Source organism: Corythoichthys intestinalis, chromosome 11 (assembly GCF_030265065.1).
Source record: "Corythoichthys intestinalis isolate RoL2023-P3 chromosome 11, ASM3026506v1, whole genome shotgun sequence".
Taxonomy (NCBI): Eukaryota; Metazoa; Chordata; class Actinopteri; order Syngnathiformes; family Syngnathidae; genus Corythoichthys; species Corythoichthys intestinalis.
In genome coordinates this window covers 14109365-14127259 of record NC_080405.1, presented here as the reverse complement: position 1 = coordinate 14127259, position 17895 = coordinate 14109365, and the positions used below count along the sequence as shown (strand labels likewise).

General features: G+C 38.9%; 1 protein-coding gene across 1 annotated transcript; it reads right to left on the bottom strand.

The window, feature by feature from the left end:
* Positions 1-990: 990 nt before the first annotated feature.
* LOC130923594 (magnesium transporter protein 1-like) lies at positions 991-13426 on the bottom strand. Its single transcript, XM_057849365.1, has 10 exons — positions 13259-13426; positions 12482-12651; positions 10204-10321; positions 9597-9737; positions 5514-5654; positions 4949-5038; positions 4798-4861; positions 4312-4386; positions 1551-1641; positions 991-1465 (listed from the first exon to the last, which is right to left on the bottom strand). Exons 1-10 carry the CDS (start codon positions 13337-13339, stop codon positions 1450-1452), a joined length of 987 nt encoding a protein of 328 aa, XP_057705348.1. The 5' UTR covers positions 13340-13426; the 3' UTR covers positions 991-1449.
* Positions 13427-17895: the final 4469 nt, after the last annotated feature.

Genomic DNA, 17895 nt, shown 5'->3' with positions numbered 1-17895 from the left:
AACGCCTTTTATGCAACACATCCAGTGAGTTTACGGCATCAGAAAGCACCGGGTCTTCCATGAAATGCATTTTAAATTCCTCGATCAATTGAAACCAATGCTAATACAGAGACAAAATGACGGACAAGTGGGCGGAACCATACAGCGAGCACGTGGTTTTATGACGTCGGTGGGTAGGCTCTATATACAGATGAGCTTTCTTGAGCTGATCGCTTAGTCTCAAGGCCAAATTATACTAGACGCCTGTGCGGTACAGATCCGCCAAGTTCCGTGTTGACTGCATGCTCCGCAGTACGTCAAAAATAGCACAAAACATACCGGCTGCGGGCAACTGCGGTCTGGCAGGTCAGTCCTGTCCTGAGCTCTCATTGGATGCATTAAAAACAACGACAAACACACAGAGTCTGTATTCAACAGAGAAGCAGAGAGAGAGAGGTGGACTTGATTTGACTCAACATTTTTTCCAAAATATTTTTTGCTTTTACCATGGGTTTGTGACACCCTGACCACCTACATAATGAAGCGTTCATCCTCCATGTTCGCTGGTGTTTAAACCATGAATAAGCACCTGGCCTGTTGACTCCAGGTCTGGCTCCGCCCTTTTTGACAGATGAGACTCGGCAAAAATAGAAAATAGCATATGCGGCCGGTATAATTTGAACAATATGACAGAATGGAAACGGATCGGCTCCGCCGCTTTAACTTGGTGGATCTGTACCACAGATGCGTCCGGGATAACTTGGCCTTCACTGCGGTTGATTTTTCTGTAATTAACAGAGATAACCAACAGCGGTTTTACCTCTGATAAGGGCTCAAAATGGGGGTTTTGATCAATTTCCAGTTAATTATTGCACATCCCTAGTGATGCATGCTAAGTCTTATTGAGATTCACCAGAACATATCTAAATTTTTAATTTCTGCGCGAAATAGCTGCTGCTTGCATGCACAGAATTACAGGACAATGTAAAAGAAAAACATATTTAATCCCAAACTTCTTTATTAGTTAACTATCATTATCTGTTGGTGTTGAACAGAAAAGTACATGTAATTCACCTTGTATGTGAATAATTTAGCATTATAAAAGACAATTTGTTTGTGCAATTAAACTTTTTTTGTTCCCCCATATTATGCTTCTCACACAGTAGTAATAAGTGTTACACACCATAAAACTCTCTTTACCATTATTGAATCAGATTATCCCAATTACGAAAACACAATTATTCACAATTCCATAGTACAATAAACTCATTTAGACAAAATCTGTACCTGTGTGTAAAGCACTGTGTGTGAATGTGTGTGAAAAGTGCCCTCACACGTCTTTGGCTCAACAGATCTGATCATAGGAGGCATAAGGTCAACAGTGACAACATGGTGACATTGCTCCAATAGAAAATAAAACAATGGAGGCACTTTGGCTTCTTAAGGTCAGGAAAAAGATGCTGCTCAAGCCTAACTCATCAGGAAGCTGGAAAGAATACAAAGACAATTTTAGTACTTTAGAATAGACATTTTCATAACTGTCCAGGAAGCTAAAATTATACAAAAGTTACCTATATGGGTATCCATGATACTTTGCCCTGAAAATAGACAGCAGCCAACTGAAGAACAGCATCACCAGAGCAATACCTGCAACGCTCATAACTGACACACATACACAAATATCTTTATGAGTGTTTTGGAAGTTGGAACAGTAGTGACAACAAGTCTTAGGCCGACATTAGATCTGTTGCCTTAAGTAGTAATGTCATAGAGACCATAGTACTGTCGTGTACAGTATACCAGCTACTTGCACTAAAGTTCTGAGTTACACATCCTGGCCGGCAGTCCGTAAGGTACCTCCAGCACAAAAGAGCTTGGGTCCAACCGATGTCATATTTTGTGATTTGCATATTTAGATTCAATTTTCAAATTGCCAGTATACGTATACTAAAGCTCCCTTATTCCTTTAAAGAGATCCACGGATCGAAAGACTTAGTTCTTAAAAGATAAATGTTAGTACGAGTTATACTAATTCGATATAAAAACCTTAATGTTTTCGTTTTAATAAAATTTTAAACTAATAAACTTTAACTAGTAGGCCGCCATTGTTGTCGACATCGCAGGGTGGTGATGTGACATGGACACGCTGCTGGACTTCCACAGTGTTACTCTTTAACTACATAAACATGTCGTCGGTTCTGCCCTTCCAATTTGAACAATTTGGCCGCAACATCTGATGAACTGAGAACAGCAGCAGGATGATCATTGACGTGACAAAATTAAGGTAAGCCGTCATTAGACATCTCAGTACATGCAAACTATCAACGTTTTCGTGTGATGCAAAAAATAATCAAACTGCTGTTTCACTTTATACCCTACTCATATGTAAAGCACACGACAGCTCTGGATGCTAATTATATCAATAATAACATTAGAATAAGTTGGATGACACAATACTTTACCGTGAAGATCTGCAAAAATTTTTTGACATCAAACATTCTCCTGCTCCGTCACCAGAGCAGGAGAGTGCCAGCTGTCACTAGCGAACTTGACACATGTATGCTACTCAACTCATCCCGTCTTTCGTGTACATTTAGCTTTGCTGCTCGTTTTGTGAAATACCGACAGGGCTGTCCTTCTCATTAATATTCCGCTAGGGTTCAAAATGGAAGGGCAGCACCGACGACATGTTTATGTAGTCAAAGAGTGACACTGTGGAAGTCCGGCAGCATGTCCGTGTGACGTCACTGCCCTGAGACATCAACAACAATGGCGACCTACTCGTTCATTTTTTTTGGTTTAAAATTTGACAAACTTTATTAAAACGGAAACATTAAGAAGGGTTTTATCATCAAATTATTACAACTCGTACTAATATTTATCTTTTAAGATTTACATGTCTTTCTATCCGTAGATCCCTTTAAAGTTTTGATTTTAAACCCCATACCCTCCTCATTGTGGTCCTATACTGTATTATTTAGGAAGAAAGCTGAAATGATTTGAAATAAAGGGATACATCTTCAGTAACGGTAACGGCGTTGCAAAGATGGGTTAAGTAAGTTAATAACTCACTACTGAAAAAAATAACATGATTATACTCTTAACGCCGTTATTAATAACACTCTTGATAATGAATAATATCACAAACTGATCGAGAAAGATTCAGAGAGAAATAGGCCTACCACTCTTTCCCTTGTGACCTATCAAGCCACCAGTCAGCATCATCACCACCGTCAACAGTGCCAAGTAAATCATTGTCATCTGACACCTCGGGTTCATACATGTACGGATTAATTGTAATTATCCTTTCCTAGGAGCCCTTGCCATCATTGTTGTCACTAAGTAGCGATCCTGAATGGCTACTTTCGCAATAAATAGCAGTGATACCGTTGCTGGTGTTAAGCTCACTGCGTATCGAGTCCATCATTGTTCCGTCAATGACGTTACACTTCCACGTTTGGGAAGAAGGATTGACGGCGTGCTGAAAAACTCGCCCTACGCAAATTCTACTTGAAGTTACGCATTTGAAATGACACAGCCATTTTGAGGAACTCGTCCAAAGTTTAGTAGTGCTGCAACGATTAATCGATTAACTCGAGTATTCGATTAGAAAAAAATATTCAAATTAAATTTTGTTGCTTCGAGTATTCATTTAATCAAAGTTGCATTGTAATGGTTTGTTTTGAAAGTGTTTGCATTTAGTTTTATTGATTAGGGTGGATACACTGCCCTCTGGTCTGCCTCATTTCACATGGCTGAATCCAACTGCTCCCTGTTAAGACCAACGTAAGCTAAGTTTTTGTTTGAGATCATGTTTTTTAATGCATTCATTTTATAAGTATATTTAGCTGTTTTTATGGGAATATGTGTCTGAAACATTTGTTAAGAGTATTGTAAAAAACAACAACAAAAACAGAAAAAAGTTAGCATTTTACAGCATTTAAGCTAGTGCACTTTTGCTATGTAAGTTAGCCAATTGTTCTTTTGTTGTACATAGATCCTCATTTTTTTTTTTTTTTTTAAATACCGTTTGAGGCTCAGCTCAGGTATTTTAATTCTTCATGTTCCTTATCCGATTACTCAATTATTCGAACTAACTAGTTCATCGATTAATCGCCTACTAAAATAATCGATAGCTGGAGCCCTAAAGTTTAGAATGGAAAATTACGGCAAAATCTGAAAACATCTTCATCAGCCCTTTAATCAGGAGTGCCAATCATTATAGAAGGAACTGTAACTATAACTCTTGTGTTGTTGGTGCATGGAATACAAGTCCAATAGAACTAAATGAAACAAAAGTTGCAACTGATGAAAAAAGAAGAGTATCCCTACTTTTTCTTTTTCCTATGTCTGTTTCAGAGTTGGCAGCTTCGCACAAAAGCACTATCCCCAAAGTAACTGCAGCATCTGACAGAGGATTGAGGTCAAGGTTTAGTCAGTATATCAACGTGTGGACAAAAACACCGCATATATAATATGCTGGGGCTAATCCAGTATTGGATTCTTATACAAATTTAATTCACAGATCAGATCGAGCCAACCTGTGAAAATTTCCAATCCATAAAATATGTCTCAGCCCTCATCATTAAAGGTGTACAAATTTGCTACATGCGCTGTCAAAATGTGGCTTGGGGAGCAAAATTAAATGAAAATAAAGCATTTCCTTATTGTTAACATGAAAACAAAGCTTGTTTACCTACCTGCAGAAAAAAAATCCATAAAGCCACATAATGCAAATGAAGAGAGCTTAAGTGGCAGTTTATAGTCTAAAATTAGGTTACATCACAAAAACAGAGAATGTGCATGGGTGAAGGATACTGAAGAGTAGGACAATATGTGTCTCAGCCACAAATTGTGCCTGACTGCTGCCGTGGATGTAGCTCTGGGAAAAAAAAGGCATAAAATGTAACAATGAAATGGTTAAGCTTGCAAACAACTCTTGATCATAACAAGTCTGTAAGCGTCTTACAATCTGGCCCGAGTTAGGATTTTTGTGTGCATATGGGGGTCCTCTGATGTGGTTCCACATCTGCCCAGAGGTCATGATCAGGACAAAGCACTGAAACAAAAGAATTATAATTCAGTGTGTTCTGGTGTAAGAAGCTACATATCATTTTTCTTACATGGCAATTTTACCACAAATTCCAGCTTCAAATCTCTTACATTCATCTTAGTTGTTTTGCATGTCAGCCACTGCTTTGTGTGTTTTACGCATATACGTACAATATATACTGTCACTATATGTCCAAATTTGGTCAATTTGCATGTTTCTTTTCACAGATTGAAATTGCTGATTGGTCCCACTTGGATTTGTTACTTTACAAGTTATGGAACCATCTAAAAGCATTTTAAAAAAATTGTGTGCTGTTCAGTCATTAGGGAGGAAGTGGGGACCAAGAACTTCAAAATGCACTCTCATACTGATTTGCGTTTTACAGGAATCCGCAAACTACACTATTTCTGACATGTCTATAAAGGTTTAGAAAATGAAATTGGCAGAGGTCCTCGTTTAGGGGAACTCCAGTCATGGTTACCAGTGCAGAGAAGGCCCAAACATTATTGTTAAAGAGAAACTCCAAATTGTTCCTTCGTAGATATGCCAGTCCGCCAATAACAGCAAGGAGAAAGCCAAGGAGGAGAGGCCCAGCATAGTTTGGAGGACGAATGACTCGTATCTAAAAAAACAAACAAAAAACAAAACATTTAACACAGAAACAGGTGAAAGATTTTTTTTTTTTTTTTTTTTAAGTGAGAAATATATGAAAATAGCCAATACATAGGGAAGAAAAACTAAATGAGTCCTCTGAATTATTTTAAATTCTTGCTCCATTAAGTTCCCATAAAATGAAATGTGGTCTGGTCATCAAAATCACATTTAAAAAAAATATTTATTTATTCATTTCAGGCTGTTGCATCCATGATGACTCAGATACAGTTCATTAGTTTTCAACTGGTTCACATTACAGTACCAAAATAAAACACAACAAAACAAAACAAAAACAAAAAAAAACAAGGACAAACAAATTCCTGAAAAGGAGTGCAACGAAGAGAATTTCTTAATTCCCACCACGCTTCCCATTTAAAATTCACTTTTTTTTTTTTTTTTTTTTTTTAAATTGCATACTAGCATAAATTTGAACCAAAATTGAAAAGAATGAACTAAATGAGCAAAGGCAAAACATCATGTACAAGGTCAATATTCCTCAAAAAGCATTTAAAGACAAATACCAGCAATGGTAAAAAGACATTGTTGACATTTAAAAAATGTTCATTTTAAAACTGCCCCCCAAAAATATGTATATTATTAGCTATGTACTGCTCGCATATTTTTGCACCCGAGTCTGAGTCACCCGATTTTGAGAATCTGTCGACACAGTCCCGATCCAATACTGGGAATTTTTTTTCTTTTTTTTTTAATTTGAACCAAAGTTCCAAACATGTTACAGTACTGTAGTGTTTACAGTACCGTACTTCCACTTCCTTTTTTTTCTGGGAGTGTTGCAGAGTATAACACGAATATATTTTTGTTTCCTTTGGCAAGGCCATTGTATTTCTGGATTATTTTTCATACTTTTTAAAGCTTTAATTTTTAAAAAAAATATATAAATCAGTGTACTGCCCAAAACAGCGAGTTTCCTTGTGCACTGCCCGACAGCCACCTAACATTAAATGTCCCCCAAAAAACACACATATACTGGACTGTCTCAGGAAATTAGAATACACAATATTCTAATTTTTTGAGACAGTCCTGTGTATATATACAGGACTGTCTCAGGAAATTAGAATACACAATATTCTAATTTCCTGACTGTCTCAGGAAATATATATTAGGGCTGTCAAACGATTAAAAAGTTTAATCGAGTTAATTACAGCTTAAAAATTAATTAATCGTAATTAATTGCAATTCAAACCATCTATAAAATATGCCATATTTTTCTGTAAATTATTGTTGGAATGGAAAGATAAGACACAAGACGGATATATACATTCAACATACGGTACATAAAGTACTGTATTTGTTTATTATAACAATAAATCAACAAGATGGCATTAACATTATTAGCATTCTGTTAAAGCGATCCATGGATAGAAAGACTTGCAGTTCTTAAAAGATAAACGTTAATACAAGTTATAGAAATTTTATATGAAAACCCTCTTAATGTTTTCGTTTTAATAAAATTTGTAAAATTTTCAATCAAAAAATAAACTAGTAGCTCGCCACTGTTGATGTCAATAATTACACAATGCTCATCTGGTGCTGAAACCCATAAAATCAGTCGCACCCCAGCGCCAGGGCGAAAAACACCGAAAAACAAGTAACAAGTGGACATTACACAGTGCTGTCATTTTAATCTGTTTGAGCGGGCCATGTGCGTTAAATGCGTCAAATATTTTAACGTGATTAATTTAAAAAATTAATTACTGCCCGTTAACGCAATAATTTTGACAGCCCTAATATATGTATATATCTAGCTTTTACCCATAAACACACATAAACTGCATATTAACATGTTGGTATAGATGTACACTGCTCAAAAAAATAACGGGAACACTAAAGTAACACATTGTAGATATGAATGAATGAAATATTTTTATTAAAAACTTGCTTGTGCTTTCCATAGTTGAATGTGCTGACAACAAAATCACACAAAAATTATAGGCCTACATGAAAATCCAATGTATCAACCCATGGAGGTCTGGATTTGGAGTTATACTCAAAATGAGAGTGGAAAAACACACTACAGGCTGATCCAACTTTGATGTAATGTCTTTTAAACAAGTTAAAATGAGGCTCAGTAGTGTGTGTGGCCTCTGCGTTACTGTATGACCTCCCTACAATGCCTGGGCATGCTTATAATGAGACGACGGAGGGGGTTGTGGGGCCTCTCTTCCCAGATCTGGACCAGGGTATTGCTGAGCTCCAGGACAGTCTGAGGGGCAACCTGGCGGCGCCAGATGGGCCTGAAAACCATGTTCCAGAGATGTTCTATTGGATTTAGGTCTGGCGAATGTGGGGGCCAGTCAATGTTATCAATTCCTTTTTCCTTTAGGAACTGCTGTCATACTCCAGCCAAATGAAGTTGGGCATTGTCGTGGACCAGGAGGAACCTAGGTAACACTGCACAAGCGTAGGTTACGTAGGTCCAAGGATTTCATCCCGATACCTGTTAGCAGTCAGGCTGCCATTATCTAACCTGTAGAGGTATGTGTGTACTTCCAGGGATTTGCCTCCCCTTACCATCACTGACCCGCCACCACACCAGTCATACTGAATGATGCTGCAGGCGGCATAACGTTCTCCATGGGATCTCCGGACCCTTTCACGTCTGTCCCAAGTGCTCAGGTTGAACCTGCTTTCATCGGTGAAGAGCACAGCACCAGTGGCATAGTTGTAAATTCTGGTGGTCTATGGCAAATGCCTCTTAAGCTCTACGGTGATTGGCAGTGAGCACAGGGCTCTCTACAGGATGTCAGGCCATCAGACCATCCTCATGGAGCGCATTTCTAATAGTTTGTTCAGAAACATTCACACCAGTGGCCTGCTGGAGGTCATTTTGTATTGCTCTGGCAGTGCTCATCCTGTTCTTACAGGCACGCGGAGAACACACACACTACCGAGCCTCATTTTGACTTGTTTAAAAGACATTACATCAAAGTTGAACCAGTCTGTAGTGTGTTTTTCACATTCATTTGAGTGTAAATCCAAATCCAGACCTCCATGGGTTGCTACATTTGATTTTCATAGATAGCTATTTTGTTACTTTGTTGTCAGCCCGTTTAACTATGGAAAGAACAAAGTATTTAATAAAAATATTTCATTCATTCAGATCTACAACGTGTTAGGTTAGTGTTCCCTTTAGTTTTGTTGAGCAGTGTATAATACTTCTAGACATTGGCAGAAAGGGGACATAAAGCACTCATCAGTATCAATGAGACCAACAGGCTGTGTACTGTGCAAGTGAATGAGTTTGTGCTCTAAACTGTGTCACACAATGAATACAATGAATTATAATGACCACAACGTGGCAGTAATTTACTGTAAACTGTCAACTGGCTCTTAACAATGGAGACTTTAGCCAGCACAACAATTTTAATTAAAAACCCGAGCCTTTTTACCCGATTCCGATCCTCTAGCTCGGGGACAACAATATATATTATGTTTTTAAAAATTGGATTTACAAGGAGGGAAAAAAAGTGAACCTTAAACTAAAGAATACTTTATTTTGGACACGTGTTAGGAGAATTTTTTTTTTAAAATACAAATAAAAAAAGCAATTAAAAGAAATCACACAAAACCAATGAGAGACTTAAGATAACAGCAACAATAGTTAAGACAATAATAGAAAAAGTAATAAATAATAACCAAATTTAATCAACATGTCCAAAAAGGAGTAGGGAAGAAGCTTTTGCTTATTAAAATCTGACCCCTTTTCCTTTGGCTTTAAATGGCCAGCTTTGATATTGACTTACTTTTTTGTTTGTTTGGATTGTACTTTGATGAGAATCTTAAGTTTAATGTTCATTTGTCTTTTTCCTCACAGCATTCAAAGGATATACGAAGCTTACATCCGTGTAAATTAAGCCTATTTGTTTCCATTTGAAGGCTTTACACATACCTGTACATTAGTCCGGTCTGCCACCCACCTCGCCAGCTGCTCAGCTGCAAAGCCTTTGACCTGGAGCTCATAGTTATCAGCTTGACGGGGCTTCCCTTTGGCAGGGAAATTGATAAATGTTGGCGCAGAGTTCATATTAAGCTGCAACAGAAAACATCGAAATGTAAGGTCCCAATGAAACTGGACTTACAGTATCTGCTCAATCTAAAATGGCCATTACCAATCATTTACACACCTGCCAACTCATTCATCATACCAGGAGTAATTTTGTTAAACATTAGACCACCTAGAAATATGGACACTTGAAGTTTGTGGTTTTCAAGATGCTAGCAAAATTTTGATTGAAGCCTTACTCCAAGTCTTCCAATCGGTTAAATAAAAGTCTAATGACAGGTAATTCAGACAATTTTAACATTTTGCTTACAAAATGTTATATTTTTTTGCAAGGAGGGATCTGCAAACTCGGGTTTTGCTCACACATAACTATATTAGAAAATATTTTTTGAGCTTCCTGTACATTACTTAGATGGAGCCAATTCACTTTACCAGCTGTAAATGGTAAATGCTGAAAAGCAACATAGACTAAAAACTATCCGTCTCATCTCACCATCTGAAAAACATCCGATCCCTCATCAAAATCAACTGATGCAAAGAAGATCTTGTTTGTGAAGGCAGAGGAATAACGCCAGGAGTTGGCCAGCACTTGAAACTCTTCATCTGCTTGTCTGAAATGAAACATGCATTTAAATTGAATCTTTTTGTCCTCGTAATGCTTAGTCATTCATTGCTGCACAAAAAAGCCAACTATTGTCTCATTTGAAAGAGGAAAGGCAATAGTAGGCCTGCAAGCAGGTCTGAGTGGGTCCTTGGAGTCCATGCAACTCGGACGTCTCGCAATCGGACGACACGCAGCTCAGGCTGCGTTGGGGCCACTGTGCTCCTAGTAAAAAATGTTAGTCCGGAGCCCTGAAATTTCCTCTAGTGTTATACACATGATTATTTGGGGGAAAAATGTAATCATGAACGACACCTGAAACCACAGGCGGTTTTTGCTATGGGAAATGTGGGCGACCGCCCAGGGCGCAATCTATTTGGGGGCGCACAAGCGCCCTCGAGAGAAAAAAAAAAAAAAAAAATCGTGCCGTGCCGGACTAATAAGTTATATATTAAAAAAAAAAAAAAAAAAAATAGAGAGCAGGCTCTCTGTATTGCGCTTTTGCTTGTGCATGCACGCGCATGAACGCTGTGGCGCCGCCCGCTTTTTCTTCTTGTCCTCCCGCTGTAGCACTTGCGCTCTTTGCCCTCTTTTTCATTTTCTCCTGTTCTGGCGCCTTGTGCATGTACACAACTCCACAACTCCTCATCCTCGTGGTACTTCTTTTTCAATATGGAGCAGCGAGAAGTTAAAAACAAACTGAAGACGGGCGAATGGAAGAGGCAAGAATGCACCGGTAGGAGTGAGGTGTGGAAAGAATTTCAATTGATCGTGGAAGATGCAACAAAAAACTGTGTCGGCTTCGTCGAATGCAACAAATATATACCCAAAACTTTCCAAGTTGGCAAGAAAAAGTGTTTTGCATCCCTGCAAGCATCAGCCGCAGCAGCTGCGAGAGAGTTTTCAGCGCTGCAGGCCGCACAATAGATCAGCGGAGAACGTCACTGAAACCTGCCAGTGGACGCAATCTTATTCCTGCACGACGACGACGACCAAAAAATATAAACAGTGTAAGTAAGCCATAATATCCTGCTGTTCAAATCGCCATTTTTAGCCCGAGCCGGTCTAGTTATTTCCCTTATTTCACAGGAATAAAGAGCAGGACATGAGGCCGCAAGTTGCAGACTGCAGTCAAGGCCAGCCAGCAGTTTAAAAGCTTTTATTTCATTTGTATTTTTTTTAATAATTTATTTTTGGTATCGTTGTCATTACAATAAAGAATGTTATTTCAAAGCATTTGTAGTTTTTTTGTTTTGTTTTTTTTGCTGCTGTTCCCTCTCGTCAGAGAGGCGCGTCCATGTGAGAACAATATCCTACACACTCAGAAATATATTTAACAAACTTTCCCAGTGTTATTTCGTTGTATAAATGCTTTTATAATTCTCATATCACTATTTAGATATTGAGTAAACTTGCATTTTTTTTCTGACAACTGTGAATTCGTTACGAAAGACACTTATTTATGCACACAAAGGCAACACAAATGTGATCCTTTTGAATCTTCTCCTCTGTGTGTCTGCAAAACCGCATTTTTTTTTTTAAATATTAAACTTTCCCAGCGTTATTTCGTTGTGTAAATGTTTTTATAATGATATAAAAATATGTAGACTATTTAAACATTAAGAAAACTTGAGTTTTTTTCTGCCAACTCGAAGAAATGAAAATAAATTGATGCGTTTTTTTTCGCCTCACTCTAACGAATTAAAAAAAAAATTTGTTTTTTTTCGGGCTTGGGCCTGCAAATCTAGTTATTTGATCGGGTTTGGGCCGGGTCAGGCCTCAATACCAGCGGGCCGCGTCGGGTCGGGCTGGATTTTTTAGGCCCGAACTAGGCTCTAGTCAGAAGAAAAGGCAGGGGGAGACGGGAGGGGGATCAGCTGCTCGCAACTGCAGAGTGAGTGAGCAGGACGAGTCTCACTCACTCTCAGAGGAAAAGCAAGGAGGGGGGCGGGGGATAGACTATTTTAATAAAATAACGTAAAAAACATAACACATTCTTGTGTTTGATGTCGGTGGGGGGGGGGGGGGGGGTTAGTTCGGATGTCGGTGGGGGGGGGGGGGGGGGGCTGATGGGGTGGTTCGCCCAGGGCGCGAAAGTAGCCAGGACCGCCACTGCCTGAAACAATGAGAATACAGTTGCAAAAGGCCTATTAAGTTGTCTGCTTCATACCTACAGACCCCGCACTGCCTCTGTGGCTGCAAAGCTGTAAACATAATGACAACTGAGTAGTTCCTGGGAGGCGCCTTCACAAAGCGGCGAAATTTGTCCCCGTTCATTCGAATGACGGAACGCTTGGAGGTCCACTCCATCATTTGGGTCACTTTCTCAGACAGGAGAGTCTATTAGAAACACAGACAAAAGCTTTCATTTAATCCAACAGTTGCAAACAAGATGCAAACTCTAGATTGCTTTGTATTTCCAATAAAACAGTTTAGCCCATTCAATATAAGAGTTATGGAGGCTTGATAAGAGATTAGGAACTCTAAAAACCTTCAACAGTTTAGGTTGTGTGGTACTGCTCCCTTCTGCAGCATAATGAACAGGCAATGACTGAGTACCAAAAAAACGAGCTGTATTTCTCAAAGAAGCCTGTACAAGATGATAATTTAAATTTGATTGACACGAGCAGATGCATATGTAATGTTAATTAAATGAATTGTTTTTTTACATTGAAGTATACATCCACTGCAAACTATAACAGTACGAATGCATGGGTTAAACTTGTTCCCTATAAAGTTAACTTAAGCAACTGATATCCGCACCTTTTCATTCAATTCCATACAGACAGATACACACAGCAGAATCTTGTGATTTAAGAACGGGTTGCTGTTAGCTGAACATCACACAACACACACAAAAAGAACGTTCAAGCAGTAGAAATGCCACGAAATTGTCTCGTACATTGTTTATAAGATTCCCACTCACAATGACAATCATTATAATTACCTCTTTTTTCTTCTGTGCTTCACTTGAATCATTGTAGAATATAAAAAGGATGACGACCGAAATTAAAAGTTTTCTATACATTCTGCAGCAATACTAGCGACAGACCAACAGCCTCCTGTCAACTTCCTATTGGTTGTTCCGTTTCCTTTTCTTCTTCTTCTTCTTTGCATTTTCGGCAGACTCGACGCAGGTATGGCAAACTGCTGCCTTCCCCTGGCGATGTCCGTTTATTTTCTCCCCTTTAGTTCATAGCGTATTCCAGGGGTCGGCAAGGAATGCAAAAAATAAACATTTGTCTTAAGACCACTCAACATTGTTGAGAAATTGATATTACATATATATAATATATAAATATATACATTAGAAATAACACACACACACACACAAAAACTCTTAGCAAGGGATAAAAAAAAAAAAAATCAGCCTTCCTTCCGGTAAAACACTGCTGCTTTTGTCCACATGCACAGCCAAACTCAACAACAACAACAAAAAAAGAAAGCTCCTTTGGGCTGCTTTAAAACCACATAAATGAAATAAAAATAAAAATTGGGGAGAAAGGGATAAACCTCAGTTTTGCAGGCTAGCAAATTCACACAGTTTAATGTTATGCTAACACTGATACAGGTCGGACTTTCAGTAGCAAAGTTAGTGGTGTGTTCCCCACCTCCACGACACTGACGTCTTTTTACATTAAATACAGTGGCTGCAGCTGGTGGGGAAAAAAACTCCTAATATCCCTCCTCTTCGAAGGGGGTGGAGGAGGAGGCATCGGGCTGAGGCTGTGAGTGCGTGTGTGTGTGTGTTTGTGTGGGTGTGTGTTGGGGGTCCTAGTAATCAGCCAATCAAACGTGAATCTGAGGGGGAAAAATGGACTGTCACACTCGGCAGTGAAACGGGGTAAATGTAAGTCTCAACATAATGAAAATAATTCACTTAATAATGGGAGGGTCACTTATATCCCTACAGCATATTTGGAGACAGTCTTAATTACCAATATAACTGAAGTCATTATATAATGCAAATAAGGTTGGCTTAAAAGTTGGTGGGGACAATTTGAGCATCCTGAAAAGTTGGTAGTGTTATGTCCCTACCGTCCCTATGCAAACCTACACCCTTGATTTCGACCTAGTTTCGGCAAAATAGTCATTACTGGGAGCCGCATGTACATATTGACTTCTGAACTGACTGCGTCAGGTCGACTATTCTTTGGTGCATATTTGACATAACAAAAGATTTTAGCCTCCTTTAACCATTTGGTATTTCATAAAGTCTTTGCCCCTGTGGATAGAGCAAAGACTTGTGGGTACACCTTCCCAGTGGCAACAGTCACTTTACATACAGTGGTATGAAAAAGTATCTGAACCTTTTGGAATTTCTCACATTTCTGCATAAAATCACCATCAAATGTGATCTGATCTTTGTCAAAACTACACAGATGAAGAATTAGTGTCCGCTTTAACTAAAACCACCCAAACATTTATAGTTTTTAATGTTTTAATGAGGATAGTATACAAACAATGACAGAAGGGGGAAAAATAAGTAAGTGAACCATCACATTTAATATTTTGTGGGCCCTCCTTTGGCAGCAATAACTTCAACCAGACGCTTCCTATAGCTGCAGATCAATTTCATTTCATTTAAATTTTATTTGTATAGCCCTATATCACAACAAGGTTGTCTCAGAGGGCTTTACAGAGTCAATTTGATACACAGTCAGATTCAGTAGATGAATTACATGAGTTCATGTTGTGGGCATCCCCCATCCTTAGACCCTCCATGGTGGAAAGGAAAAACTCCAAAAACCCAGTGGGAAAAGAGAAACCTTGGGGAGAACCACAGTCAGGAGAGATCCACTCCCAGGACTGCCAAGCTATAGATGCACCTTTCACCCCTGCCCAAGAGGGGAGGGGGGGGAAGGGGACATCAGGTGACAAGTGATGAAGAGACTAGTCAACTAGATATTAGAATTAGAAAAGAGAAATAAAGTAAAGACAAGTGGTAGGTAGAGTGAAAAACAGGAGATAGGACTCAGTGGGTGCACTTTCCCCAGCATTATAGCTCCTAGGGCAGCTTAGACTGAACTGTGGGTCCAGTCAGTTTTCAAAGAGCCTGACCATAAGCTTTGTCAAATAGGAACGTTTTTAGTCTAATCTTAAATGTACAGACTGTGTTGGCCTCCTTAATATTAGCTGGAAGCTGATTCTATAAGACAGGAGCTTGGTAACTAAAGGGTCTAGCTCCAATTGTACTTTTAGAGACCCTGGGAACTACCAGTAGACCTGCATTCTGAGAACGAAGTCTCAGTCAGTCTGGCACATCGATCAGGACTAATCTTGGCCCATTCTTATCTACAAAACTGCTGTAGTTCAGTCAGATTCCTGGAATGTCTGGCATGAATCGCTGTCTTTAGGTCATGCCACAGCACCTCAATGGGGTTCAAGTCTGGATTTTGACTTGCCACTCCAGAAAGTGTAATTTGTTCTTCTGAAACTATTCTGAAGTTTATTTACGCTTGTGTTTTGGATCATTTTCTTGTTGCAGCATCCATCCTTTTTAGTTTCAACTGTCTGATAGAGGGCCTCAGGTTTTCCTGCATAACATCCTGATAAACATTTGAAGTCATTCTTTCTTTGATGATTGCAAGTTGTCCAGGCCCTGAGGCAGCAAAACAGCCCCAAATCATGACGCTCCCTCCACCATGCTTCACGGTGGGGATGAGGTGTTGATGTTGGTGAGCTGCTCCATTTTTCCTCTACACATGATGTTGTGTGTTACTCACAAACAATTCAACTTTGGTTTCATCATTCCACAAAATATTTTGCCAAAACTTCTGTGGAGTGTCCAAGTGCCTTTTTGTGAACATTAAGCAAGCAACAATGTTTTTTTAGACAGCAGTGGCTTGGCCATGGAGTCCCCCCCTGAACACTATTCTTGGCCATAGTTTTACATATAGTTGATGTGTGCACAGAGATATTGGACTGCGCCAGTGATTTCGGTAAGTCTTTAGCAGACACTTTAGGTTTTTTTTTTTTTTTTACCTCTCTGAGTATTCTGCGCTTTGTAGACAGCTTCTCTGACTGTCAATTGGTGAACATCCAGACTTTAAGAGATGGTTTTGTATCCTTTCCCAGCTTTATACAAGTCAACAATCCTTAATCACAGGTCTTCAGACAGCTCTTTTGACTGAGCCATGATGCACATCAGACAATGCTTCTCATCAAGACATTTCTTACCATGCGTGTGCTTTATAGTGGGCAGGGTGGCTTTAAACAACTCATCAGTGATTGGGCACACACCTGACTTAAAATGTTTGGTAAAAATTGGTTTAAAGTCTCCTTAGGCAGAGGGTTCACTTACTTAGTTTCCCCCTTCTGTCAGTGTTGGCATGCTATCCTCATTAAAATATGAAAACCTATACATATTTGGGTAGTTTTAGTTAAAGCAGACGCTGTATTTTCATCTGTGTGATTTTGACAAAGATCAGATCACATTTGATGGTTATTTTTTGCAGGAATTTGAAAAATCACAAAAGGTTCAGATACTTTTTCATACCACTGTAGTTGGTGAATTAAAGCCTTGCGTGAGTCTTCTGTAAAGACAAAAAACAGTGATCCTGACTTGATCTGCCTATTAAAGGGGTGTTAGACTTCTTTGTTAAATCTCACAAGCCTTAGAATGAATTTTGATCAAATATCCATTCATTTCATATAAAACTGAACCGCATTAGAAGGTTCAAAGAGCCACATGTGGCTCCGGAGCCGCGGGTTGCTGACTCCTGGCCTATTCGATGCAGATGCAGTCCCATTGTGTGTAAAAACCTCGTCACTACCCTTCACATTTCAAACTGATGTATCCGTGACCCAAACAACTTTAAGTGACATCACCGGTTCCTTCCTTTTCTTCTTGTTTTTGTTGGCAGTTTACCCCTTGAATTTCTTCGTTTTAAGTTTCTTCTTCTATGTTGTATTTTGGCTGTTTTCTTACAGTATCTTAGTAGTCACATATAATAATGTAATAAAATATATTGTGAACCTCATGTTTTTTTAATCATTGTGATACTCAGTGTTTAGATTGACATGGAAATTGAACTTAGATATCACATATATAAGGCTAGATGGTAAACGCGGCGTCAGCAACGTGAAGAACTGGGCGCGATTTCGCAACGGAAAAATTTTATGACAGGCTCTAATAGAATACGCAATCAAAAATCATGACGGATTTACAAACTATTTGTTTTACAACGAATCATATCAACATAGTTTTTATTTGGGCTGAACTCACTCATCTGCCCCGATGCAAAATGGCTGACACATGACGGTGCTATTCCCCGTTGGTTCAGGGCGCGTCATATATATATGATATCCCGATGTCCCGATTAATCATAGCATGCTGTTGTTTCTCATCTACAGAACATGAGAATGTTTTTATTTATAGTTTTCTTATTACTTTTATTTTCTTTGTACCTTTCCTGTCATGTTTTTTTAAAGCTCAGTACAAGTGAAAAAAAATCTTTTGGCACACAAGGGACCTCACGCTGATTTTGATTGCAAGTTCAGGAAAATAACGTAAATTCCGTGTTCTGAAGTTTATTTATTTTTATTTTTTAAAGAACTGTTGCATAAATCGCGTCAAGTAGT

Excerpts from the sequence above, each read along its gene's own strand:
- LOC130923594 (XM_057849365.1), bottom strand. The coding sequence starts at position 13,339 with ATGTATAGAAAACTTTTAATTTCGGTCGTCATCCTTTTTATATTCTAC. Across the intron at positions 9,738-10,203 it reads GATCGGATGTTTTTCAGATG|CTTAATATGAACTCTGCGCC; the intron begins GTGAGATGAGAC and ends TTTCTGTTGCAG. Across the intron at positions 5,039-5,513 it reads TTTGGGCCTTCTCTGCACTG|TGCTTTGTCCTGATCATGAC; the intron begins GTAACCATGACT and ends CTTTTGTTTCAG.